Below are 27,476 nucleotides of genomic sequence, written 5' to 3' on the forward strand. Positions count from 1 at the left end.
AAGAAGCTGAAACTTTCTCTGCGTAAATTCATACAAGAAGAAACTGTTTCTCTTTCTTCCTCTGAACAGATTTTGGGTATTTTGAAGATGTCCACCAGATCTCTTCTCCTCGTTTCTGTTCTTGTTTTCTGTTGCTTTGGAACATTTAGATGTGCTGTGACCAGGCTTCCTCCAGAAGAAGGTACAAAATATCCCAAAATAAGAACCAAACTCTCTCTCTCTGAATGCTTTGTTGAATAGTGTGTACATTTGTATTTGGTAGTTCAATAGTGATTGTTAAATAATGGGCATTGTTTGTCTGATGAGTTTTCTTTTGGGTTGGTAAATGTGATTCAGTGGATGCCCTTCAGCAGATAGCCAAAACAATGGGACAAAATGGTTGGAATTTCTCTGTCGATCCATGTAGTGGAGAATATAATTGGGTAACACCTTACCCAGTAATTGGATACGAGAACAATCTTACCTGTGACTGCCACTTCAAGAACTATACCGTCTGCCATGTGGTATCCATGTATGCCTTGTTCTTTTTCTATTTTTTTATGTTTGGGCACTAATTGTTTCTATCAAACATACACACACAAACTATATTAAAAGAGAACACCTCCAGTGGGGACTGATTTGATGAAGTTTCAGTTTAATTTACTCATATTGGAAATTCCTAATCAAATTTCCTACTCTTCTGAACTGTGGGATTACATTCTTTATCCTTTCTAACTTGTCTCGGAGTAAGGAGAAGTATACTCTTCTTTTATAAGTCGCTTATTGAATATGTAGGCTGATAATTATTCCTTTAATTGAAAATTTAGATAATGAAATTTCGGTATTGTTTTACTTTTTATGGCATTAATTCAGTATCATGAAACACTGTATATTGATATTAGTATACTGATGAGTTGAAGGAGGATTCCCCCCCCCCCCCTATTTGATACAATAAACAGACCTTATTTTTTAAAAGGGAAGCAGTTTTCTGTACGGGAGTGTGGCCTACGCCAACACTCCCATGTGTCTATCTCTCTCCTCCTTAAAATAAGGAGGCAGAGGTGTCTTTTCACATGGGAAGGAGAGAGATAGACTCATGGGAGTGCTGGCGTAGGCCACACTCCCGGACAGAAAACTTTTTCCCTTTTTAAAATTATGTATAGATTAAAAGTCAACATTTTCTCTTTAGTTTTTGCTAGCTGAATCAATAATTTATATATTTTGACTTACATAACCTCATATTTTACACCCTCGTTGTCATCCATTTAGATTGTATTGAACTCTGTCTTCGAGGTTTTGGCAAGAATTTGATATATGGTAGAAGGAAAATAAACTAATACCTTCAAGACCGAGCTATTGTATTATGTTTGGAAGTTATTAGAGTAAGTGGTTAAACAGGTGTTGGATTAGAAAATATTTACCAATGAGGGATAGTAAAAATAACTAGCTAAGGTTCCCCCCCCCCCAAGCCCGGTTTGGAGTCATTAGGGACCGTTGAAGCTGAATTGGATAATGTGATTAAGGTGTGTGTGGATGGCTAAGATGTTGTAGGTACTACCAGCTTTAAAAACCTCAAAAATTAATTTCTTGTTGGAGCATAACTTCATACAAGGTATTTTCTGTTACAAAATGACTTCTCACTATAATGAACATGATTGGAGTATTTGTAGTCTTAGATTAGTAATTTACATTATTTAATGCGTTTGAGCTGTTACTTAAATTATGGATTAATGTGCTCACTTGTTACCGAGTTTTTTTTTGGATATGCTAATACAGAGTTTTGGAAACCATTTCTTGGCACTGTGAAGTTTAAGATAGAAAAAGAAAACCCGTGACTTTCATATTCTACAGTGGATATTACAACTTGAACTATCCTATGTGGAGTTTTTTCCGGCCCCCCATTTTTGGGGCTGTCATATAGAATTTGAACAACCTTATTTATGAAGAAGATAATGAACCAAAAGTAGGGGATCTTGGTAGAAAGTTCTTTATTGTACTTTGGGTAATTCAAAGAACTGATGAAGCACCCTAGCCATTTACATTTAGCATTAGCAGAATACTAACTTATGAATTGTATTCGAGGAAAATTATCATCAATAATAAATTCAGGTCATTTATTACATGAATGCGAAATTTCTCTTGCTATTTGATGATTGGGAATCCGTCTTCTATTGCTTTGAACCACATGACACCCAGAAAGCTGAAAACTTGTTTTAACTTCAACAAAATATTGTGACTCTAGGGACCAAGTCTATTCCTTAGAATTGACTTTCTAATAATAGGCTCAGACGTAACTTGGAAAAATCCTATTCCAACTACGAAACAAACTCATCCAATAAAAATTAAGAAACAACTCAAAATTCTATTCCCAGTAGACAACTTAGGACACAAGCATCTGTTACTAATGGGAAACAAATCAATTAAACATCAAATAGGAAAATAAGGAACCAACGTTGGGTTTATTTGTTGCCCAGGAGCTGGCCTGGGTTGCCAGTTGGTTGTCTCATGGCTGAGGGAGGTCAGGTCCTCTTCTTTCCCTTGGTACATGATGGGGCTGGTACATCATCATAAGTACTCCTTAATAGGATTGCTTTATTGTCTTTTCACATAGAGAGAATAAAGAAATAATGAGGTAGCTTAAGGATTTGTAGTTTTTTCTTTAAAAAAATCTAGTGATGGAAGAAGAAGATGCCTTAAGTTTTGCGTTGAATTTACAGAGTTCTCAGAGCTCAGAGTCTTGAAGGCATACTCCCCCCAGAGCTGGTCAGACTTCAGTACCTCCAGGAAATGTAAGAGCATTCACAAATGCATTGGCTCGTGCTAAATTTTCTACATATTGCAGACTATTTTTTCGAACTATGGGAATTGAACATGGGTGAAAAAAATGATGCATAGCCTATCTTCCTTTACTTTGCAGAGATCTTACAAATAACAAGCTCAGTGGTATCATACCTCTCCAGTGGGCTTCCATGGAATTGCAGTATATGTAATATCCTTGTACTCTCTGGTTCTTTGCAAATGGTTGAGTCTTTTCTTACCCAATACACTAAAATTAATCGAGGATGTTGATGCAGCTCTCTTACTGGAAACCAACTATCGGGAGAGATTCCAAAGGAATTGGGCAATCTTATCAGTCTCAAATACCTGTGGGTTTTGATATTATTTTATTTTGTTTTTTTCAATTTATTTTTCTGTCTGTTTGGAATATTTATCCACAAAAAATCTATTTGAAATGCTTTGGGATACTGTTGTAATCTGCTACAAAATGATCTTAAGAGGATTGAATTTCTAGGAGCCTTGAATCCAACAAGTTTAATGGAACTCTTCCTCGAGAGCTTGGGAATTTGGTCAACTTGGAGACTTTGTAAGAGTTTTCATTTCTTATTTGCAGTTATTTATTTATTTATTTATATCTTCCTTTCCCCCTCTTTGTATTTTTTTCCCTTTCAAATGGCATCATTGTTCAAAAGATCATTTAGTTTAGTTGTTTGACATTGTGATTTTTGTGATTGTAGGTCGCTTTCATCAAATAGGTTTACAGGAATTTTGCCAGTGACCCTTGACAAACTAACAAACTTGAAGGATTTGTGAGTGCCTAAAAAACTACTTCCTATTTCCCCCCTATTTTTTGGATTTCATAATTTTGTGTGGGTCAAAATGCAGTGAGATAAGCGATAACAACTTTCATGGTCCAATACCAGATTTAATAAAGAACTGGACACAGATAAACAGATTGTAAGTTCACCTGCCTCCTGAGAGTAAGAAACTGAGATTCCCAAGTGTAGTCTCTTATAATTTATTTTGTTCTAATTGTCTTACTGAAGAGTAATTCAAGGTAGCGGACTGGAGGGCCCCATTCCCTCACAAATTTCTCTTTTGACAAGATTAACTGACTTGTGAGTAAACCTCTGTCATTTCACATCAGTAAAGTTTCATTATATGCTTTTGTGGTTCAATTTACTAAAATTCACTATAGCTGAAATTTCAAATTTCAGTAACTGGTTATTGTTGCAACTTCATATACAGGAGGATCAGTGACATAAATGGGGCTGAATCAAAATTTCCCATGCTGGAGAACATGGAATCCATGCAAAAGCTGTACGTATTTGAATAATACTTAGCTGCTGCTAAACCCTATTGAACTGACATGAATTTTATTTAATGTTTCAGGATATTGAGAAATTGTAATATTTCTGGAGTGATCCCTTCATATATCTGGGAAATGAAGAATTTGAAAACCTTGTAAGTCCAAACTTTTGAAACATAGTCTTCATTTGCTTTGGCACGAACTCAGTATTTTCTTAATATTGATGATTTATTTTGTTAACTTGAAAGTGTATAGTAGAATGAAGTGTAGGTTCGTTGTCTGTCTACTTCCTGTGGACAGTTTTGTATTTGCTGGTCTTCACTTTCAAGCTGACCATTTCTAGGCTTTCTTGTTAGCTTAGCTGTCGAATGAATGAACTGTACATAGTTGTCAAGGGCCCAAGGCATCAGCTAGGCAGCTGCCTTGCGTCCAGGCCCCCTCTAACACATTGGGTCACTTAGAAGACGTGACAACTATTGAACTGTAAGATTAATATTTCAGCTTTCGAGCTTGGCTTGGTTCACGTAATCATAGTTGTCCAGGCGACCAAGGCGCCCAAGTGTGATTTTTTATTTCCCCTATTTTCTGAAATTATTTAGTATTCTACAATACCTTATATCATAAAAAATCAACATTAAGCCACATCAAGTCATCAAGAATCAACATTAAGTCACATCAAGTCATCAAAAATCAATATTAAGCTACATCAAGTCATCGAAAATCAACATAGAACTAGAAGACAACAGAACTGTTGTAAGTTGGGCTACAACTAAATGGGGTTGGCTATAGGGAACCTTTTTCTCAAATCAGCCATATTCAAAGGCATACTTGTTACTAGTCCTAGGCTATGTATGTCTTTGCTCAATTCTCCTAGAGTCATTTTAGGCCTACCCCGGGATCTCTTTGCTCCTTCGGTCTGAATCAAATCCCCCTTCCATAGTGGTGCACTCAAAGGCCTCCGTTGTACATGTCAATGCCACCTCAAACGACTTTCTTGCAACTTATCATGTATTGGGGGCGGGGCTACTCCTATATTAGTTCTAATTAGTTCATTTGTTATTTATGTTTTCTAGTTTTACCATTCATCCATCTCGATATTCTCATTTCAGCTACACTAACTTTATTTATATGTTTTTTCTTCACTGCCCAACATTCAGTTCCATATATCATTGCTGGCTATACAACTGTCCTATAAAATTTTCCTTTTCAGTTTTAAAGGCATACGTCGATCACACAACACTCCGGACACACCCTTCCACTTCATCGACCCTACTCTAAGTCTTTGTGCAACATCATCCTCTTATTCTACTCCCTTATTTATGATCGAACCTAAGTATATAAGGTTTTCACTTTGCTGTATCTCTCTATCATCAATTTTCACCACCCTATTTTCAATCCTATTGTTACTAAAGTTACAGATTGTGTACTCTGTTTTTGTTCTACTCATCTTAAAACCTTTTGATTCCAAGTTTGATCTCCATATCCCAATTTTGCCTTTATCCCTGCTCTTGTTTCATCCACTAAAATAATATCATCATTCATCCGCAAAAAGCATACATCTAGGGATCTGATATTGAAAGTCTCTAGTCAGCTCATCTATTTTCATCTTCTTTAAGCTTCCTTTACTTCGAATGGCCTAATTTTCCGTATATATCTAAGATTTGTGGTTTCTTGATGGTTATTACTTATCACAACAGTTTAAAACACTATTACTAGTATAATTTTCATTTAGTTTTTCCATCTCTCTTTATTCTCCTCATCATTTATTAATAGTTAGTATAGTACCATTCACTTTTAATGCATTTAATATGATTGACATGTCTACTCTTCTTTTCCCTCATTTTTGCTAGTTTAGAAATTTCTTTTCCTCCTCCGTTGCACCTAAATTGTTTTGTAGGTCCTCATATTTCTTAGTCCTTGCTACTATTTTAAGCTTCATTTCAAGCGAATTTTATACTGCTTTAAATCCTCCACATTTTTAATCATTTCCAAGTTTTTAAAAACTAGATTTTTTAGCTTTAATGGCTGCTGGAACTTCTTCATCCCACCACCAAGTTCCCCTAGATGAACTTTCCTTTAGATTCACCTAAAACATATGTAGCTACATTTTTAATATAAGTAGAATCTCATTCTACATCATATTAGTGTCTCAATCGTAGTCCCACCATCCTTGTCTTATTAATTTATTTGTAAATGTGGTGGGAACTTTGGAGGAAATAAATCAAAAGTTGGTGTGACCCATTGTAGCCCCCTGAAGTTTTGTGGCCACAAAGAGAGAGAGAGATAGAGACTCAGCACATTGTAGCTGGGGTAACTAAATCAAAAGTTGGTGTAGAGATTCACCATAAAAGGTGGTGAGAACTTTGGAGGAAATAGAAGTTTCTCAGAAAAAGAGAACGAGCTTGCTGGAAAATTCCAGAGGATCTTTCTCTACGAAGTCTCCGGTTTCTGGTTGGGAAACTAAAATAAGGTTTTGAGAGGAGAACCAAAGGGAAAAATGAAAGCAAAATCGTAGTTGAAGATGCTACCGGCTTCCTTACAAACGTTGGAGACGGTTCTGTGGAACATACAGCAAGTTCCCAACCATTGGAGACGCATCAGCAACTTTACTTCGTCTTTCCCACGGGAGTCCTACCAAATTGGTGGGACTTTGAGACAAGAGGGGTGGACGAAACAATGGTCCGACATGATTTCCTGACGTTTTGACTGTTTTCCCACCCTGGTATCCAAACAATTCTACTTTACCTCATGTGTGGTAGAGTTTTCAGGAAATCCTACCCCCCCAAAACACCTATATTCAAACGGGTCCTTAGGGTTTTCTTCTTTCTTTTTATGTCTGTAAAGTAGACTTGTTGATTAAATTAATTTATCTGAGAATTTTTTTTTCCTCCATTGAATCCTGGAGGAGCTTCGTAGTATGCTCCGAAGAGCACCACTTTTCTCCTATTTTTGCTTTGCTATTTGATCTTTTTTCCTATTCAGCTGCGTTTTGCCTCAATATCTAGCAACCACTTTTGTTCTAACTGCTTATCCAAGTTTTCCTTGATAATTTTTTTTGAATTTTAGAGATAAGCTTGATGTTCACTTTTGTTTTATGGTTAGTGATGTTAGTTTTAACGAGTTAGTTGGAGGCATTCCAGAATTCAATGGAGGGGGTGTGAGAAATCTCAAATTTATGTGAGTAATGAAATCAAATTCCCCTAAAAGCTTAGAATATAATTGTTTTGGAAACATTAATATACTGATTAACCACTGAATATGTTTGGCTTTTGACTAGCTATTTGAGTGGCAACATGCTGACTGGTCCTATACCAGACTGGATCTTGAAGAAAGACGGGACCCTTAATACACGAAGTCTTGTGTACGTTTCTCATCATGAATGCCTACTGTTTCTTTTAAATTGTTTTGAACATTTTCATAAACATGTTGACCAGCTTAACATTCACCATTAAAGTTTTTATCTTTTTGCTTATTTTGTAATGACTAAAATTTTCAATCAAATTCTACTGTTTGTTGAATAGAAATCTAATTAAAATATTCATTGCCTTCATAATATATTTTTTCTATGAGTTTTGCTTGGCCATTTAGAAGATGATGATGAGAAAGAAAGAAGGAAGAAGATTAGAGAAGAAGAGAGAAGGAGAAGAAGGAGAAGACAAAGAAAGAGAGGAGGGTTAGTTCGGTGGAAGATGTATGAGAGTATTCTCCACACCCATATATTCATTCACTTAACTTAGTAGAAATTACATCTTTGCCCCCCATGCTAACATAAGATAGTTAAGGGAGCTAAAAGGTAAAAAAAGATAAAAGACACATTACAACATAATGGGCATATGCCTAAAATACCATTATTTATAACACTCCCCCTCAAGCTGGAGAATAAATGTCATACATTCCCAACTTTCACAAAAAGGTACTGAACTGGTGGAGAATAAGACCTTTGGTGAAGATGTCTGCTAATTGATCACCAGTTCTTACAAAAGGAGTTCATATGTGGCTAGAGTCAATCTTCTCTTTGATGAAATGTCTGTCCACTTCAATATGCTTTGTTCTGTCATGTTGCACATGATTGTGGGTTATACTTATAGCTGCCTTGTTATCACAATAAAGTCTCACAGGTGCTTTAGTATCGAACCCCAATTCTTGAACTAGCCTCTTCAACCATAGAAGTTCACAAACTCCATGGGCCACAACCCTAAACTCAGCCTCTACACTAGATCTGGCCACCACAGGTTGTTTTTTGATCCTCCAAGTGACTAAATTACCACCCACAAATGTACAATTACTTAAAGTAGATCGTTTGTTTGAAATTGATCCAGCACAATCCGCCCTCAATTCTCAGATGATTGTGTTTAGCATATAGGAGGCCTTTTCCTAGGCAGGATTTCAAGTACTTGAGGATCCGGTATACGATATCCAAGTTCCCACTCTTGGGCGCATGCATAAATTGACTCATCACCCCAACTACATAGGTGATATCTGGGCGAGTTAAGGAGAGATAAATCAATTTTCCTACAAGTCTCTGGTATTTCCCTGCATCAACTAGTGAAGGTCCACAATCTTCCTTTAATTTGTGATTCTGATCAATAGGAGAGTTTGTTGGCTTGCAACCCAGCATTCTTGTCTCTTTCAGTCAGTCTAGCACAAACTTCCTTTGGCATATGTCTATTCCCTTCTTGGATTTGGACACTTCAATTCCGAAGAAATATTTCAAAGGTCCAAGATCTTTAATCTCAAACTATTGGGCCAAATAGGACTTCAATCTCATTATTTCAGCCTTTTCATTCCTTGTCACCACAATATCATCCACATAGACAATGCGGGTTGTCATAGTGTCTTTATCTCACCGGGTAAACAATGTGTGATCTGCTTGGCTCTGAGAATGGCCATTTTTCAAAATGGCCTGTCTAAACCTCTCAAACCATGCCTTAGGAGATTGCTTGAGACCATAGAGTGTTTTTTTTTAGGAGACACATTTTCGCTTTAGCTGAAGGGAAACTGAAGCTTGGTGGAGTTTGCATGTATACTTTCTCTTCTAAGTCACCATGGAGGAAAGCATTGTTCACATCCAGCTGATACAGGGGCCAATCCCTATTGGTTGCCAAAGATAAGAGAACTCTTATCGAATTGTGTTTAGCCACAGGAGCAAATGTTTCCTAATAGTCAATGCCATACACCTGATTGTATCTTTTGGCCACCAACCTTGCCTTATATCTCTTAGCAATATCATTTGATCTATACTTGATTATATAAGCCCATCTGCAACCAACTGGAACCAAGGAATTAAGTATCGGAGCGTATCGTATCGTCTCGGCCGATACGTCTCGGTATCGGTCATGGCCGAGACGAGACAGTCGAGACGATATCTTTTTTTAAAATGCAAATGTCTCGAATGTATCGACCGATACATATCGATACGATACGATCTGATCGATCACGATCACGATACGGTCGATACGTGATCGTCTGAGGCAGACATGATTTAAACCATTATTTTATTATTTTTGAAATAACGATACATATCGAGACGTATCGAGATGTCTCGGTATGTATCGTCGACCGATACATATCGATACATACCGAGACGTCTCGATACGTATCGGCAACTTAAAAACCACATGGGCCCAAGTCTTCTCAAAACAGAAAACTCGAGCAGGAGCAGGCTGGCAGAAAAAAACAGTTCCAGCTTTGAGAAACCATAAAAAAACATCTTTAAACTTGGTTTTTGCCAAAGATTTGTTGAGGGCTTTGATTCCTTTGCCAAAAACGATCCTAAAGGAGGTGAAATCTCATCATTTGCTGCATCTAACAGCCCACATTCGAAATCAAAAGGTGTTCTTGAAGGGCAAGGTAGGTTTTTTGAAAAAAACTTGATTCTTTTGTTTAAATCTTTGATTTTTGGTATTTTTTTTGTTATGATTCAAAGGGAATATGTTAAACTAACTTAGTATTGCATTCTTTGTATACATTTACAAAGATTTGAGTTCAAAATCCATGTTTCTTTGCATTTTTTATCCAAAACCGAAAATTGCTTCTTTAAAATGATTTTTTTTTTTTATTTTCTTCTAAAATTTAAAACAAATGCTAATGTATATAATATATGTACTATATTATGTATAGATCTATCACATTCCAAGAAGATTATATATTTACCCTAAAATCTATTACAATAGTCACTCCTATTGTTGAAGACCCTTACAGACATGACTTTGATCCACCCCGACATTCTTCATGGCAATTGAGTGACTTTACATGTAAGAAATCTCATCTTTTAATCTTTTATAACAATTTCAATGTGCCGCACTTGTCTGGTTATTGATTATTCACAATTCTCAGTATATATGCATGATATATGACACAAATTGCTTGTTTATATTGTTTTTATTTTTCAAAAGTGTATTTTCATGTGTATTTTGATCATTTTCATGCGTTTCTGCACCGATCGATACGTATCTCCGATACGATACGATACGTCTCTTAAAATCGCCCGACCGATACGATACCCGATACCGATACTTAAATCCTTGACTGGAACTCTTCCTTGGGAAGGTCAACTAGTTTCCAAGTACAGTTCTTCTCAGATGACATCATTTCCTCAGACATTGTCTGCTTCCACTTTAGGTCAGACATAGCCTTAGTGACATTCTTGGGGATAGAAATGGAGGAAAAGGCAACAGTGAAGGTAATACCTATAGGAGAAATAGCATCACAGGAAACAAACTGGGCTCTAGGATTAGTGTAAGCTCTTTTCTCCTTCCGAATAGCAATGGGAAGGTCCAAGTCAAAGGGAAGAGAAGGAATGTTACCTGATTGAGGAGAGTGGATCTCAGGATGTGGATCCAAAGAGGACTCTTGGCAGGTCTTCTTTCCCTTCCTGTGCTACACAACTAACTCCTTTCAGTACTGGAGTTAACACCAGAGCCAACACCTGAATCAACAACAGCCACCTCTTTGTGTTTCCCAATATCAAGCATAAATGGAGATATAGGTAAGGGAGGAATAGCAGGGTTGGCATTAGTGACTTCTTCACTCCCTCTATTCCTCCCCCTGAAGAGGGAGCTGATGGGAAGCAAAGAATGGGATATATTCATAGAATGTGATATCTTTGAAGAGAAACCGTTGGCGAGAAGGATTGATGCAGATTCATCATCAAATAGGGCTTGTTTCATTGGGAATAAGTGTAGGGTTGGGATATATATATGTTGGGCCTTTGTTCCCAAGGGTTTTCTATGTATTAGGCCACTTTAGTGGGCCTGAAATAGGAGTATATAGGTTGCATACGGGATTAGCCCAATACTTAGTTTTTATTTTGTGTTTTTAATTGAACCGGTTTAAATTGGTTGCATCCAATTGGTTCAATTGGTCTAATTTAAGTGAAGTGATCCTATTGGCTAAGAGGTTCTTATATCCTATTGGCTAGTAGGGAATCTTCTTTATTTTAAGTAGTTTAAGTTGTTTTTTTAAGTCATTAGGACTCTATTTTGAGTCTATTTTAGTTTCCTAGTCAGTTTAAGTTATCTAATAGGTTAGGGATTGGGTTAGGCCTTTCCTTTTTAGAGTAGAAGTCTATTTTTGAGTCTTTTATATAAGGTTGTAAGGGGGCAAAGCCTTGGACACGAATTTGATTAATAAAAATTAGCTTTATGCTTGCTGCCTTTGTTGCGGCCTTTGCTCCATCGTGAGTGTGCCTTGTGAGTAATATCAAGGTTGAAGGGATTGGTGGACTCCGATCGACTCCTTGCATCTTGTAGATCGGGAGGTCTTTCTTCTAGTTCTTCAAAGCTGCTACCATTGAAGATTTAATCTTTCAAGTAAGTAGTTTATTAATTCAGCATTTAACCTTCTTCTTCTAATCCTCTAACCTAAGCTCCATCTACTCCTATTATCACCCCTTCCATTAATCCATAGATCCATTAGAACCCTAAAACCCTAAATCCAATTCTGCCCTAAATTGCAGAATTTTGTAACTCATCCAAACCCTAACTTCTTTATACCAAAATAACCCCCTAGACCTGCCCATTAATACCCTATAAACCTCTTTCCTAAAATCTGCCCCTTAACCCTAGCTCAACACCAAAACCCTAACCCTAATATTTCTGAATTTCTATTTCTTATTCAAACCTCATTAAAAACTATTCTAATAGACTCCTAAAATTCTGCAGACCATTACCCAATAAAACCCTAACTCAATCTCCCATTCCTAACCCTAATTTTGCCCTAGTTACCCTAAACTGCCCATTCGGCCAACCCTAAAACAGAACCTGGTCCTAAGTGAGATTTATTTCACCTAGGCTACATTAAGGATGATAGCACTTATAGCCTTTGGTAGAGGAGTACCCAAGGAAAATTCATTTGAGAGCTTTGGGGTCTAGTTTAATCCATAGTTGTCAAGGTGGCCCAAGGTGGTGGAGGGGTATCTAAGCGCTTAGGCGACCAAGGCGCCTTCAAGTGTTTTTTTTTTTTTTTTAAATTTTCCCCCTTTTCTAACATTATTTACTATGCTACAATATTTTAGTATGCTACAATAAATACCTTATATCATCAACTTCAACATTAACCACCTCAAGTCATCAAAAATCAACATTAAGCCACATCAAGTCATCAAAAATCAATATTAAGTCACATCAAGTCATCAAAAATCAATATTAAGCCACATCAAGTCATCAATATCAACATGACAACATAGAACTAGAAGACAGCAGAACTGAAGAAGCAAGTTATTGGAAGTTTGAAACAATCAAACATAAATTTGGTTTATACTGCTTTTAGAAAATATGATCTTATCTAAAAGTAATTAAATTGCTCTCGATTTGGAAAAATGTTCTTGTTCTCTAAGAAGTTTGACTAGTCAAATGATTTTATTTTTACATGATACTTTTAGTATTAGATAGAGCATAAAACCAGCTTTCCAACAAATCCAAAATTGCTTAAATCTGATTTATATTGAAGAAGTTATGCTCCGGTCAAACCTTATTTAGTATGCGCGAATGCTGTCAAAATCGCTTTGAATGAAAATATTTTTTTAGATATCAAAGCAAATTAATATTTTACGCACTTTTGGTTTTTAGCAATGTTTTACCATATTAAGATTTGTAGAATTTTTATATTTGAGAAAAACCACAGCATTAGAAAGTTGAAAATTTCACCTATCGTTGAAAATCCGGTTTTTGTTCTTGATCTGGGGGGGGGGGGGGGAGGTTTTAAATTCTTAGATTTTTTTGATGGCCATATAAGTTGAGCCACATTGATGTTTAATTGAATCATTGGATAGGAAGGCCATATGCCAAATTTCATGGCCTACCATGTATTGATTTTTCTCCTTGTATTTTAGCCTTTAGACCATTTTCCAACAACCCTTTTGCAAAGCTCTATACATATGCATGGGAAAAGGCATTTGGCACGAACACATTTCAATTCAAATGCATTAGATTCTTTTAGTTTTCAATTTATAATGCCACTATCATGTTGTAAAAAGTGATGCTACATTGAAATATTTCTATGCAGTGATCTTTCCTACAATAACATTACATGGGAAAGCCCTGATCAACCTGCTTGTGATGGAAATGTGTAAGAATAATTCTTCTATAATTTTAGCTTGTCTAACTTGTGGCTGATCTCTTAAGGTTAATTGTTTAACCTTTTATTTTGTTTAAATATTCAGAAACTTGTTCCGAAGCTCTTCAATGAATAACAGCTTGTAAGTTTTTTTTTTTCCTGTTATTTTTCTATTGTGGGGGCTGTGATTCTCCTAACTCAATTCAAAGGGAAATTTTTGAGCATTTGTTAATTCATGTGCTTTGGCTACGGGATATGAACCTATATCAGCCACAAAGTTTTGGTTTCGTGTCTTTAGTTAGTGCATCTTTTCCTTCATGAAAGTCATATTAGTGATTTGTTAGGAAATTACATAATCCACATTTTGATAAATCCTTATATAATTTGTCTTTCACCTGTTCTGTGCTGTTTTTTTAATAGGAAGGGACTTAATCCATGCATGGGTGATTCCAAATGCTCACAATGTAAGTATCTGGACAATCCTTGGGAATCATTTTCAAGTTTGCATATTAGTTTTTGAACTTGCTTCTTTTATTTTTATGCTAAAACTATGAACTCTGTCTACAAGATCAGTAGAATCGCAGTATTAAATAGTAGAGTTTAATTGGAACAAGAAATGGGAAATCATGATGAAGATTTTCAATACAAAAAGCTAAAGTTCACAAGTTACAACACAATTACACGTTAGTTCTGGAAATATGGAACCAATCAAGTAATTAGATTTTGGTATAGGATGATACAACAATCTGTTGACAGAATGAGATAAAAGTTCGCACTTGTAGTATGCTACAGCAACAATAGAATTCGGCTCTAATGTTCTCTAATTCAGTTATTGAGAATCTCCCCCCCCCCCCCCCCCCACACCTCCTTTCCCTGAGTGCCCCTTCCCTGAAGTAGCCCCTTTTACTCCTAGACTGCCCTCATCCCCCACCCCTGAAGCAGTAGAAGATAGGTGGGCTAGATTTCATTCTAGCACAAACAAACCTTGAATCCACACGTAGAGAAAAGCAGAGAATTCTTCTATTCATAATGTAAGCTGCATACCAAGGAGAATTCGAAGCACTTATATAGAGAGGCTTGCTTACAGAAGAAGAAAACAAAATTTAGAAATTCAAATTTCAAACATTGGCGGGCTGTTTCGCTTTCGAAACACACAAAAACGGCCAAAAAACGCATATATCAGCACCGATGGCTCTGACCTCAATGAGATCTTCGATTTGATGTATAATTTGCCCTATATTGCTTAATACCTCCGACCAGTCCGGGTGGACTTCTGCTGGTCCAACCGGCTCATCCGATATCTCCTCTACATCAACCCCTGAACTCTTTCCTACCTCTAGCCCCCCTCCCCAGCATGACAGCATGGTTCATCATGGAGTGCACTTTTCAGCCATGCTCCTCCACCTCCGAGCGAAGGTCTTCCTCTCCATTTTATTGCCCTCTCTGTGATTGGGAGCTCCAAAGTTGACCACTGCCCTCCGGGATTGCTTGATGATGAAGCTAGTCTCTGGTACAACTTCCTACTTGGTATTTCCTTGGTTCCCGGCCACCGTTCCATATTGTCAAAATGTCCCTTATAAAAAAAGTAGGGGTTACAAGGCAATGTAGAGATTCATCTCATGGAAAACGGTTTTTTTATTTTCAATTTTACTATGAACAAGACATTGGATTTCTTTGAGATTTGGCTAAGGAGGTCAAGGAAAATTTAGGATACCATATCTTTCATCACAACCCGTCTTATTCCAGCCAACAGGTATGATTTATTGGGGTTTATGGGCTGCTTTTTCTGAAAGAACAGATGGAAGGCTCTTGAGAAATGAAAATGGAGGTTGGAAGATATATGATGGAATAAAATCAATGAGTTTGGGGGATCAAACAGGTATGGTTTGCTGTAGATATAAAGTTTGAAAGAGAGAAGTGGATAGAAGAAGAAGATAGACAAGAAAGAAGAAGATCATATTGGCTGCACACCATCTTGTTTTCACTTCAAGAATTGTATAGTCTCACTCATGCTGCAGAAAAAGAGAATAATCTCTAAGACCAAATTCATTCATTCATTGTCTTTCCATGATGAGTACAAAGGGACTCATAACATTGCCCCCAAAAAAAAATTTATTTTCTAAAATAACTACCCATATAACTATATATTAAACCTCTAAACAGTTGTTTCCTAAAATAACTACCCATATAACTACAAAATCAACAGCAAAACAAGATTGTCTAGCCCCAAATAGAAGTACCACAAATGGAAAAGAACTACACATAATAATTACTGGTCAGCTAGCCATAATGAAGTGGCATGTGGCTGCATGTGTCTGTGTCTCCTCTGATAAGTCCATCCTTCTGTGATGTCCTCATCAATATCCCTGGGTTTCCCCACATCAGAGAGAAAGGGAGGAATAGGCAACGGGTGATGATCAACTACCTCTTCACTTTCACACCCACTCTCCCCCTGAAGAGATAGTTTGGAGGGAGGGAATTAGGGAAAAAAGAACAGACTCAAAGAAGGTGACATCTTGGGAGACACGCCTCTTTCGGGAATGGGGTGGTAGAATTTGTAGCCTTTTGTGGCAAGAGAGTAGCCAAGAAATATCCATTTAGGAGCTTGGGATCAATTTTAGTACGCACAAATTTGTTAATATGAATATAACACACACACCCAAAAATCTTTGGGAGGGAGAGAAAAATAGAGGTAGTGGGAGACAAGATTTCCATAGGGGGTTTAAAGAAAAAAATAGTGGAAGGCATACGATTTAATCAAGAAGGTAGTAGCAAGAAGAGCATTGGACCAAAAAGTCTTAGGGACATGCATGCCAAACAACAAGCTTTTTGAGGTTTCTAATAGATGGCGATTTTTCCTCTCAGCCACCCCATTCTTTTGACATATGCAAGCTGATGAATAATGCTATTAGGAGTAAAAAATGTTTGGATCCCCCATACATGTATTCGGCCCCTATCGGGTTGTACAATCTTGAGCTTAGTGTTAAATTGGGTGCACACCATACCATATGGTAAAAATTCTTAAAAGCATCATAGACATAACTATTGTAGTATTGTGTTTCAACAAAAATTCCCAAGTAGTATGTGAACAATCATCAACGAAAGTCATAAAATAGCAATAATCAAACAAAGAAGTGGTGGAAGAAGGTCCCCAAACATCAGTGTGTGCAATATGAAAAGGAGTAGTAGATCAATGACCATGATAAGGATAATGAGACTGATAATATTTAGCAAACAAACATGGTTCACATTTAAATACATGGGAACTAGTAATAGAACAAAACAAGTGGGGCAATTGTTTGTTTTTGATAACAAAAAAAAGAGGGATGTCTCAAACACTGATGCCATAGCATCACAATATCAACAGTAGTACTGTCATGACACCCACAAACAAATGATTGTGCTTCTTCAAAAGAGATGATCTGGGATCAAGAAGGTAAAGCATGCTCTCCTCACGTCCACTGCCAAGAACCCTCTTTGTCACCAAATCCTGAAACAGACAATAAGAAGGGAAGAAGGTAACACAACAGTTCAAGAACTTGTTTAAATGACTCACTGAGAGAAGATTAGTAACAAAATTTGGGACATGAAGAATATAATTAAGGGATTTGGAGGAAGTAACACTAACACTACCCTTACTAGAGATGGAAGAAAGGAAACCGTTAACAATATTAACTTCATATCTACAAGAGAAAATAGAATAGGAGTCATAATACTGAGACATACCGGTCGTGTGATTAGTAGCGCCAGAATCAATGACCCAAGAGGAGTAAGTTATGGAAGTAGTGGCATGAATGGCAGAAGCCGAAGTACCTAACCGAGTGAGGGACGGCGTAGTTATGGACTTGTGGGAGAAGAGCTGCTCAACTATGTCATAACCCATCGGGAGACTGCAATATCATCTTGTGTGAGGACGTAGCTATCCACATGTGGTCTGGAAGTAGGCCCCATGTGCTCAGTGGCAGCCATCACAGTGTGAGCCTTGGCTCCCCCTTCTCTACCACCTCGGAATCCACCAGGTGTCTCTCTAGGGGGATGCCCATGCAGATCCCAACAAGTCTCTTCAGTGTGCCCGGGATTTACCACAATGTCACACTTGAGTCTATCTTTGTCATTCTCATGGCTCAGACCTTGGCCTCGTCCTCCACCATGCCAACTTTGCTGTGATGTAGAGGCTAGGGCAGATTTTTCAAGGGATGGTGTTGGTTCCATAGCCACCCATCTAGTTTCTTCACTCCGCAAATAACCACACACTTTATCCAGAGATGGAAGGTTGGCTTTACCTAAAATTTGCACTCGGATTGGTTCATATTCTGTGTTTAGCCCACCAAGGAGGATTAAGACACGCTCCTTCTCAAAGGTTCTGTAAACCTTGGCCTCATCTTCAGGATGGGACAAATGGAAATGTGTTTCTTAACCATTTCCATGTGTATCTTTAACGCATCTTGTGTCTCTCCGACATGATACGTTACATATCTTTAAATCACCCTTTTGATATGATACCTCATACCGATACTTTAAACCTTGGTCCATGTTACATGAAAAAGGCGGGATGCCAAAACATTTTTCTTTAAATTATGTACTACTACAACAAGGTGATTTGATGCCTAGAACTCTAGTGTGATACTTTTGACCAGTTGGATTAACAAATCAACGCTCAACTGCCCAAGATTTTGAGTTCTTCAAATATTAGGCACTATATAGGTAACGACCAGCCTAAACAGGGGATGGTTTTCTACACCAATACTGTGGGAAGTCATCAACACACCAACAGTGTGTCTGCCACATGCAAGTCTCTGGTTGATCCCCTGGTCAGGGTACATATTCCTATGACATAGATTGATTTTCAAACCACTGACTTCTGTAATGTGTTTGAAAAAATTAAATCTGTTTCAAGAACAATGAATGTTGTAATTAACAAGGGGAAAATCCATGTATCTCGTGGGCCATGCAGTTTGAAAAAATTAAATTTGTTTCAAGGATTGGTGTAATTAACAAGGAGAAAACCCTGTACATGGTCGGTCGTGCAGTTGAAATGGCATCATATTTGACATGCAGCTTGTCCCAGGAATTTTCCAACAATGACCAAATAATTTGTCCACATGGTGCAACAAGCCATCTGTTTGGAATATCTCCCATTTTGTCCATGTAGAATACCTTTTTCCCTAAAAATATCATTTATTCTTCCTTTTTAACAATATTTGGAGTTGTAACTTTCAAAAAGCCAAAATTTGGAGTTTTTCTGTTTCTGTATATCTAAGAAACAGAAAAAATTTTAATGGTATAATGATAAGCATGATTTTAACTATATGAACTTTATCCTGGAGCCTGTCTGTTGATACTGAACACTTCGCACTTTGGTTTCACATTTCCTTTTCTGTATTTGATTGGCTTCTAAGTTTAGATATTTTTTTGGTAGATTGGTATTCATTGCACATAAATTGTGGAGGGAGGGAAGCCACTATTGGGAAAACCAAGTATGAAGCAGATGAAGATGCAGGTGGTGCTGCTAGATCTGTTGCAGTTGGGGATAGGTGGGGATTTAGTAGCACTGGAGACTTCATGGACAACAATGCTGATTTAGATTCATATATTGCAACAAATGTATCTGTCCTCTCAATGAAAAATTCTGAATTATACACAACGGCACGCCTTTCTCCCCTCTCTCTCACTTATTACGGACTTTGCCTGCAAAATGGGAACTACACTGTGAAACTTCATTTTGCAGAGATAGTTTTTACGGATAACAAAAAGGATGAACAAATTAGCAGCCTTGGTAGGCGCCTGTTTGATGTCTATATTCAGGTAATGAGTCACAGCAGTAAAATTATGCTATTTTCTTTTGAACTCTAAAACAAATTTTAATTAAATGAATCTTTTGCAGGGAAAACTTGTATGGAAAAATTTCAATATCAAAGAGGAAGCAGGCGGGGATAACAAGGAAGTCATAAAACAAACTATTGTTTTTGTGCAAAATAATACTTTAGAGATACGCTTTTATTGGGCTGGAAAAGGGACAACAAGCATTCCTACCAGAGGATTTTATGGTCCACTTATATCAGCTATTTCTGTGGATCCCAGTAAGTTAATAGTTTTGTATGATCCACATTTTTAATTGAGGACGATATGTTCCTCTAATACCAGCTTCTGCTGTATTCTTTTTATTCTTTATATCTTGCTACTTTTTCTGATTTTTCTTCAACATTTGAATTTTATAGTTTAATTCGTAGTTTAATATTCCGTATTGTAAATTGAACTCCTTTACCATGATTGATCTAATTTATATGGAAAATTAAAGTTCTCTTCTAACTTAGAAAAATAAAAGATGCATAATAAATTGTATCCAAAAGTGGATTGAATACTAATAGCAGCCTCCCATTTTCTAGCTGCGCTAACAAGCCTAATCTCATATGCAGTTGAGATCCAAAATCGGTATGGATAAGAGAGTGAGAAAGATAATCTGAGGAAAATTGAGAGGAGAGATCTGTTATGATAGCATGTTACCAGTCATGCCTTTCTCTGTATTCACGAATATTTTATGGTATGTATTGGGTGCTAGAAACAATAACTGACTAGGCAAAGGTTCTATCTAGTACAGGGATACATATAGACAAATGAAAGGTATTAAGAAGAATAAATGAGTGTAGCTAGGTGTAGAAACGAGAACCTATAACGATGCAGAAAAGAATGGAAATAGTAAACAACAATCACACAATGCAAATATTTACATGGTTTGGCAAGGTTGTCTACGGCGGACCTTGGTGCAACAGTAAAGTTTCTCCATCACGACCTAGTGGTTGCAGGATCGAGTCAGGAAACAGCCTCTCCGCGAAGTGGGGTTAAGGCTGTGTACATCATGACCCTACCCAGACCCCACATGACAGGAGCCTCGTGCACTAGGTACACCCTTTGGCAAGGTTGTCTGCATCCATGCCTCCATGGTGAGATGAGTTCTGCTTCACTATCAGTGGAGAATAGGGTTACAGCCACTCGTCCTCACGCCTCTCTCAGATTACAGAGAATAAACTCGCTACAGAATCATAGAAACATGATATAGGTACAGATTGTACAGTTTACTGAGTTACCCGTATAACTCTCAGATTACAAAGAATAAACTCGCTACAGAATCATAGAAACATGATATAGGTACAGATTGTACAGTTTACCGAATTACCCGTATAACCCTAAAAAATTGTGGAATACAAGATATCGTATCCCCAACACTGGGTTGCTGCCTTTCCTTCAAGAAATGGAGATTTAATTATACATTGTGTTTAATAAAAAGTCTAATTGCTGCCTTATAGACAACTTTGGATTCTTTATAGTCTTTTCTTAATCAAACTTCCTTTGGATTTAGTTGTTTCAGCCTAGTTTATATGGTATGTGAGTTTGCCAATTCTACTTCTAGGCTATTAGATGAAACTTGTTCACATTAATAACATCTTCTGAAATGCCTAGTTATTTTTTTCTTCTGTTTTGGCAGATTTCAAACCTCCTTCCATTGGTGGAAAGAAGAGGATTGTCCTTATTACAACTTTATCTTTGGTGTGCCTTATCTTTTTTATTCTGGGTTTACTTTGGTGGAAAGGCTGTTTGGGAAGTAAAAGCAGCAAAGAGAAAGGTAAAGGATAATCCACTTCCATTTATTATATTTTGATAATAAAACTAAAACAAATGTGGATCCATTACAACATCCATCAATTACTTTATGTTAAGTATTGAGTATATTTATCCACCGATATGCTGTGGCTATTGATTTTAGTTCATACTTCCAAGTGTTAGGAGCAGGATTGAACTGCCACAGTATGTACACCCTTAATTCCAAATAATTAATAATTTTTTTTTGGTAGCTATAAAAGTATAAAGTCTCAGTATCATTCTCAGAAACTATTACTAGATTGCTTATAAAATAAAAAGAGATTTTGTTACTTTTGGAAGAACATCAAAGGAAATATCCTGAATACAGAAGTACAGTACAGTTAATAGATATAGGTTAATGCTTCCAAAGAGATCTAATTTATTTTGTTTCCATTGGTTTGGTACTTCGGAAACATTTCTTTTAATTGATAGTTATACATATGGATTTTTTTTATTTAGTTTTATGATTTGCAATTCTACGCCATTTGTTATGAAGTTAGTTAAACACAATTCTTGTTACTGAGATGCTCTTCTTTTTTTCCCACTTTCTCTTCTGGCAGATCTTGAAGGGGCAGATCTGTTAACAGGTTCTTTTACCCTAAGACAAATTAAATCTGCAACTAACAATTTTGATCCTGAAAACAAGATTGGAGAGGGAGGTTTTGGGTCTGTTTACAAGGTATCATACCAAGTAGCAGTTATCTTGATTTTACGACTGTGGTTTGTTGATTATTTCAAAATCTCTATCTGATGCAGGGTCTGTTATCTGATAGTACCGTAATTGCGGTAAAGCAACTGTCTTCTAAATCAAGACAAGGCAATCGGGAATTTGTGAATGAGATTGGCATGATTTCTGGTTTGCAACACCCGAATCTCGTAAAGCTCTATGGGTGCTGCATTGAAGGGAATCAATTACTACTCGTTTATGAATACATGGAAAATAACTGCCTTGCTCGTGCTCTGTTTGGTAAGTTCACATCATTTACTTCATTACAGTGGTCGTATCACAACTACGGATTGTTACATGGAAACTATTCCAAAACAAACAGGCAGATGAGCATTAACTAATTGTTGAAATCGTGTCTTTCAATCCTCCTTGTTTTTAAATTTGCTACCCAACTGTGAATCGTCAAGATCGTCGCTTCTAAATCTCTGAAAATGTGAGAAACATGTTGATCATTTTCTTTTGGGAGACCCTGGCCCAAAACTTATCAATTTATGCTTGGAGAATGTCTTTTTCAGCAATCAATGTGAGGCGTTTTCCTGATCTACAACCACCCTCCATTTTCTGGGCTGTTTGGTCGAAGAATTCCCAATAGGATATAGGCGCTCTTGAGCCACCATTGGACCATCAATTGCTTGCGCTCATGGAGTTGCTTGTTAGATTAGGGCTTTTCTATATTGAGTTGATTCGCCAATCCATGTGTTTGGTCTAGTTGCTTGGGTGACAATCTCAACCGGGTCTTTTATAGGGAGGGGCGAGCAAGTGAAGTCTTTAATGCTGAAGACATTGCTTCTCCCCTTAGTCGTATTGGTCGTAGTAATCAGCTTTCTGGTAGGAATTTCTCACAATAATCTCCATTCACCAAGTCCAAGATCATTGATTTTGAAAATTCCAGTTCAAACCTGTGCAACTTACATTACCTCACTGGGAGAGAGCAATACAGAAGGGGATATATTGACATGGTGAAAATCCCCCCCCCGCAACAGAAATTAAATGAATAAAAGGAGTTGCTTTTTAAACTCTATCAGCTAATTTGCATGCCATCCCCTTAGTATCCTGATCTACAATTTCTTCCTCCAAGGAACACTCTTTAAGGAACTGGCCTGCTGAGAAACAGCAGAGGAAAGGCACCCCGTTGGTAGTTGGTACCCCTTCCTTCCCCCATAGTGATGACTTGTTTTGAGCTTTCATAGTTGATTACTGCTCTATGCACTTCCAGCTAATTCCTCTATTCTGCCACCTTTTGTCAACCCTCCTTTCTTCTTGCAAAACTCCATCGTCTAGTCCTCCATATTTCACATTGAACCTCCCACTTACACCATGTCTATCGATCCCGTGCCTTCTGTTAGTCATTAAGTTCATTCCACTAGTAACCTTGTTCATTTATTGGTAGTAGTTTGGATTGGATGGGATATCTTCCTCTTTCTCTTGCCGTCAGTCAGTGTGGCTTATGTAAATTTTAGAATGATATGAACCATTCTTTCAAGGTAATGAACCCAGGTTGTGGCGGAAACAAAAAAAACAAGAAAAGGTGTTGTTGGGTCGCTGTTGCACTTAACAGACTTCACAATTCTGCAGTCCAATCAGAAGAGATGAATGATTTGAATGTCTATTTCGGCCTGGGGGAGGGGGAATAAAACAAGTTGATGTGACTAATACTGTTGAGCTGTAGATTCCAGACATGATGTTGACAAAACTATTGTGCTAGTAGGAGGAATGCATGTGTGGACTTGTATTCTGGTTAGAAGGGAAGATTTGTTACCCAAGAGCATTACAGAGGAGAAAACCTAAGATCTGGTTAATTCTAGGATTAGAAACTGATAATGGCAGGGAAAGGAGACGCTTTTGATGCACCGGAGATGGTTTGCTAGGGTTGGAGGATTTAACCTCTCTTATTGTGGTTTCTGGGGACTTCTCCCATAATTTTCATATTCGTAATAGTGTGAAAAGAAGGCCCGGCTCCAAGTTGTTCAAGAATAGTGGTGTTGAATTTCTTGACCCTTGCCTTAGGATTTGTCAATTCTATTTAACGATTTGGGCAGGGAAGGGGTATAATTCAGGGGTAGAGTGTCACCTTAACATGATGGAATTCATCAATTCGAGCCTGACTATCCCTAAACTCAATAGTTGTGGCTTTTGTAACTCTTTCTAATTCATTCTGTCATGACAGGTTTTGTGTGAAGATTCTTAAGATCATCTCTAATCAATCTCAAATCAAAATACAAATAAGGGAAGTCCTTAAGGGGCTTCCATTAAAAGTTTAAATTGTTGATGATTTCCCTATAGCTGATGAATGTGCTGAAAGAGTAATTCGAGAACACCCTCCTTCAAATTGCATGATTCAGACTTACAGAATACTACGACAAAGAGAAAGGGATTGGGATCTCAATAAGAGTAAGCAGATTATTGATGAATTCCTGATAGCCAATGGATGCACTGAAATGAGACCCTACTTGAAATTGTATTTTAATAAATGTATTGAAGTGTTTATCCTTGTTGAGGGGCTAGTACATTAAACAAACTTGGAGAATCATATTAACTATTCCTTGGAGACTTTTCGGATTTTTCAAATTGCATCCCAGACCCCGCAGTGGCGGGAGCATCGTGCACTGGTTATGCCCCTTTTTTCCTCTAAAAGGTTTTTGACAACAGGACATCCTTTCTCCTTTTCTTTTTACCACCATTGGAGAAAGCTAATTAGATTCATCAGCAGACAAGGAGGTTGTGTTCTCAACTTTATCAAATTACTTGAACTATGAAGGTTGAGGTTGGTTAGAACTTCAAGTCAAACAATCTCGGAAGAATTTATAGAGTTGTTAAGGGTCAACTTGAGTGTTGATATGAACAAGATAACTGCAATCAGGATTGAAGGTTAAGATACAATGATGCTATCCACTTTGATGGGTCATGAATGAATTATAGCCTTATAAAGCACTTGGTGTGTCTTCGTTTCCATAGCTTTGATTTATATCTTTTTTTGTGCTTGTTTCTTCTAGATCCCCCACCCCTGGTTTGTAGTTGGCCTTTATAGTATTGGCACAAGGAATGAAATTGGTTTCAATGGTTTTTGTATTCTTTTTGAATGTTCTCGTTCCTAGTTGACTTTTTTTTTTGGGAATCCCAGAATTGGGGCAAGGGAAGAAAGGAAATCAAATGACAACCCTTTTTTTTTCTACTGTTTCTTAACTGTTATTATTGTTCCGGGGTCCAACAACTTCATCTTAGCACCAACAGATTAAGCAGGAAATAGACAATTAATTGGATCATTTGTATAATTTATAGGTCAAGAGAATTTTCAATTAAAACTGGACTGGCCAACCAGGCACAATATCTGTGTTGGGATAGCCAAGGGCCTTGTCTTTCTTCATGAAGAATCAAGACTGAAGATTGTTCACAGAGACATCAAAGCTACCAATGTTTTACTTGACAAGGATCTGAATCCTAAAATATCCGACTTTGGTTTGGCAAGGCTTTATGAAGAGGAAAATAGCCATGTTAGCACCCGAATTGCAGGCACAATGTGAGTCACATTCTCTCCTAGCAAGAATTAACATGCTCAATGTTTGGTTTAGTTCTCTTAAATACCCTACTTTCAGTAGCATTATCGTAATTTTCAGTGAAACAATTAGCTTTTTAAAATAAAAATGTAACTTTGTGAAAATTTTGATGTGCAGTGGATATATGGCACCAGAATATGCACAGTGGGGTCGGTTGTCATACAAAGCAGATGTTTATAGCTTTGGAGTTGTTGCTTTAGAAATTGTTAGCGGGAAGAACAACACAAATTTTAGACCTGAGAATGATTGCATGGGTCTTGTGGATTGGGTAACTTGGATAACTATGATTCTTTGCACATCTGTTTCTAAGATTATTTTTGTTGCTATTGTGAAATGTTGATATGAAGCCTAATTTGAGAGTAGCATGACTGAATTTTCTTCTGACATATTCCCACTTTTTGTTTTATGTACGGGTTCTTCAGGCCATTGATTTACAACAAAAGGGAAGATTAATGGAGGTAGTTGATCCAACTTTGGGTTCTGAATTCAATGTTGAAGAGGCAGAAAGGATGATCAAAGTAGGCCTCTGGTGCACTAATGCATCTCCCACATTGAGGCCGACAATGTCGAAAGTGGTCAGTGTGCTAGAAGGCCAAAAAGTTCAAGACATGATATTGGATCCAAGCATTTCTATGTTGAGGTCTAAATCCACAACGAATGATTATCAACAGGTGCAAAGAGGAAGCAAGTATGTGAACTCTTCACTGGATGAGACATGGCTTGGTTCTTCCTCCACATCTTCCCATGATCAATGCCCATCTATTCTTGATTCTCATAACAGTAATAATAGTGGCAATGCTTCTTTGCTGACCAGAAGTGAACCATTATTACCCACAACAGGTTTATAGATTTTTACTCATTTTTCAAAGCAACTAAATATTAGATCATTGTTTAAATTTTACTTATAAACCATGTATAGCCAGGTTTCTGTTGTATCTATTGTTTTGAAATCTGTACATCTGTAAAAAAAATAAAAAATGAAAGTCTTGTAATACTACTGTCACATTCATTAATAAAACATTGAAGGCAAAATTTTACAGGAAATTATATGATTCCCAAACACCTGAATACTAGTGAACCTTTTATTGGACAAATTGAGAGGAGTCACATTAAGAGGAGTTTGCAATCTGGCATTTGTCAATTTTACAGGAATTTCTTCCAATAAAAGAAAGGAAAGAAATAAAGGAAAAATGTTTGCAAGATGAGATAATGCTTTTGCTGCCGAGCTGCGTGCCCATACGCTAGTGTGGGGCCAATGGGAGCATGCACTCGGCATCCAAGTGGAGGGGCGGGGTGATCATTTCATTGCCACTAAAAGTGTCAAAATAGAACTGGAATTGCATCAATTTTAACCGAACCAATCTAAACCGAATTTATTTGGTCCGGTTCTGGTTCCAATTAAACCAAATAGAATTCCTCAAAGGGGTCCTGCGCATCATGTGTGCTGATTATTTAAGTTCATGGTTAAAGATTATTTAATGCTTTCTCTGCAGAGAATTCTAAGTCTAAGAATAATGTTAGGGGGATCCCGTGGTCCTTCTATATAGAGGAAACACCCCCCCCCCCCCCCCCCGACCCCCCAAAATGCACTTGCCCGACATGGTAACTTCTATTTCATTGCCTTCTTTTTTAAGAGCTTTTGATTTTAGAAGTCTAATCTAATGTATGGGGTCCTCTAGATGCCTAACCATAGGGTCCCATGGACATTTCCTAATAATACTCTGTTCCATTTGTTTATAGAAATTTGAAGGCTGTCTGGGACGGTGGGACCTAGAGTTACGGAGTTGGAAAACCAAAAAAAAAAAAAAAAAACAGAAGTTACTCTATATGCAGGGTTTTGGGGGTGAGGTTAACTAAATTGTTTATTTATAACTATTTTTATTACTAATAAATCTCCAATACTACATTGATATTTACCAAAATAAAAAGGAAATAT

The 27,476-nt window shown here is 37.2% G+C and overlaps 1 protein-coding gene across 1 annotated transcript; it reads left to right on the forward strand.

Moving 5' to 3' along the window:
- On the forward strand, positions 1 to 26,597 carry LOC122652563 (probable LRR receptor-like serine/threonine-protein kinase At1g07650). Its single transcript, XM_043846347.1, has 24 exons — positions 1 to 181; positions 337 to 511; positions 2,697 to 2,768; positions 2,897 to 2,965; positions 3,054 to 3,125; positions 3,272 to 3,343; positions 3,495 to 3,566; positions 3,643 to 3,714; positions 3,804 to 3,875; positions 4,006 to 4,077; positions 4,150 to 4,221; positions 7,169 to 7,243; positions 7,344 to 7,427; positions 13,571 to 13,633; positions 13,728 to 13,763; positions 14,042 to 14,085; positions 19,041 to 19,426; positions 19,506 to 19,701; positions 21,105 to 21,242; positions 21,820 to 21,938; positions 22,016 to 22,226; positions 25,266 to 25,503; positions 25,658 to 25,808; positions 25,963 to 26,597. Exons 1-24 carry the CDS (start codon positions 88 to 90, stop codon positions 26,386 to 26,388), a joined length of 3,081 nt encoding a protein of 1,026 aa, XP_043702282.1. The 5' UTR covers positions 1 to 87; the 3' UTR covers positions 26,389 to 26,597.
- The last annotated feature ends 879 nt before the right edge of the window (positions 26,598 to 27,476 follow it).

This window comes from Telopea speciosissima, chromosome 2 (assembly GCF_018873765.1).
Source record: "Telopea speciosissima isolate NSW1024214 ecotype Mountain lineage chromosome 2, Tspe_v1, whole genome shotgun sequence".
Taxonomy (NCBI): Eukaryota; Viridiplantae; Streptophyta; class Magnoliopsida; order Proteales; family Proteaceae; genus Telopea; species Telopea speciosissima.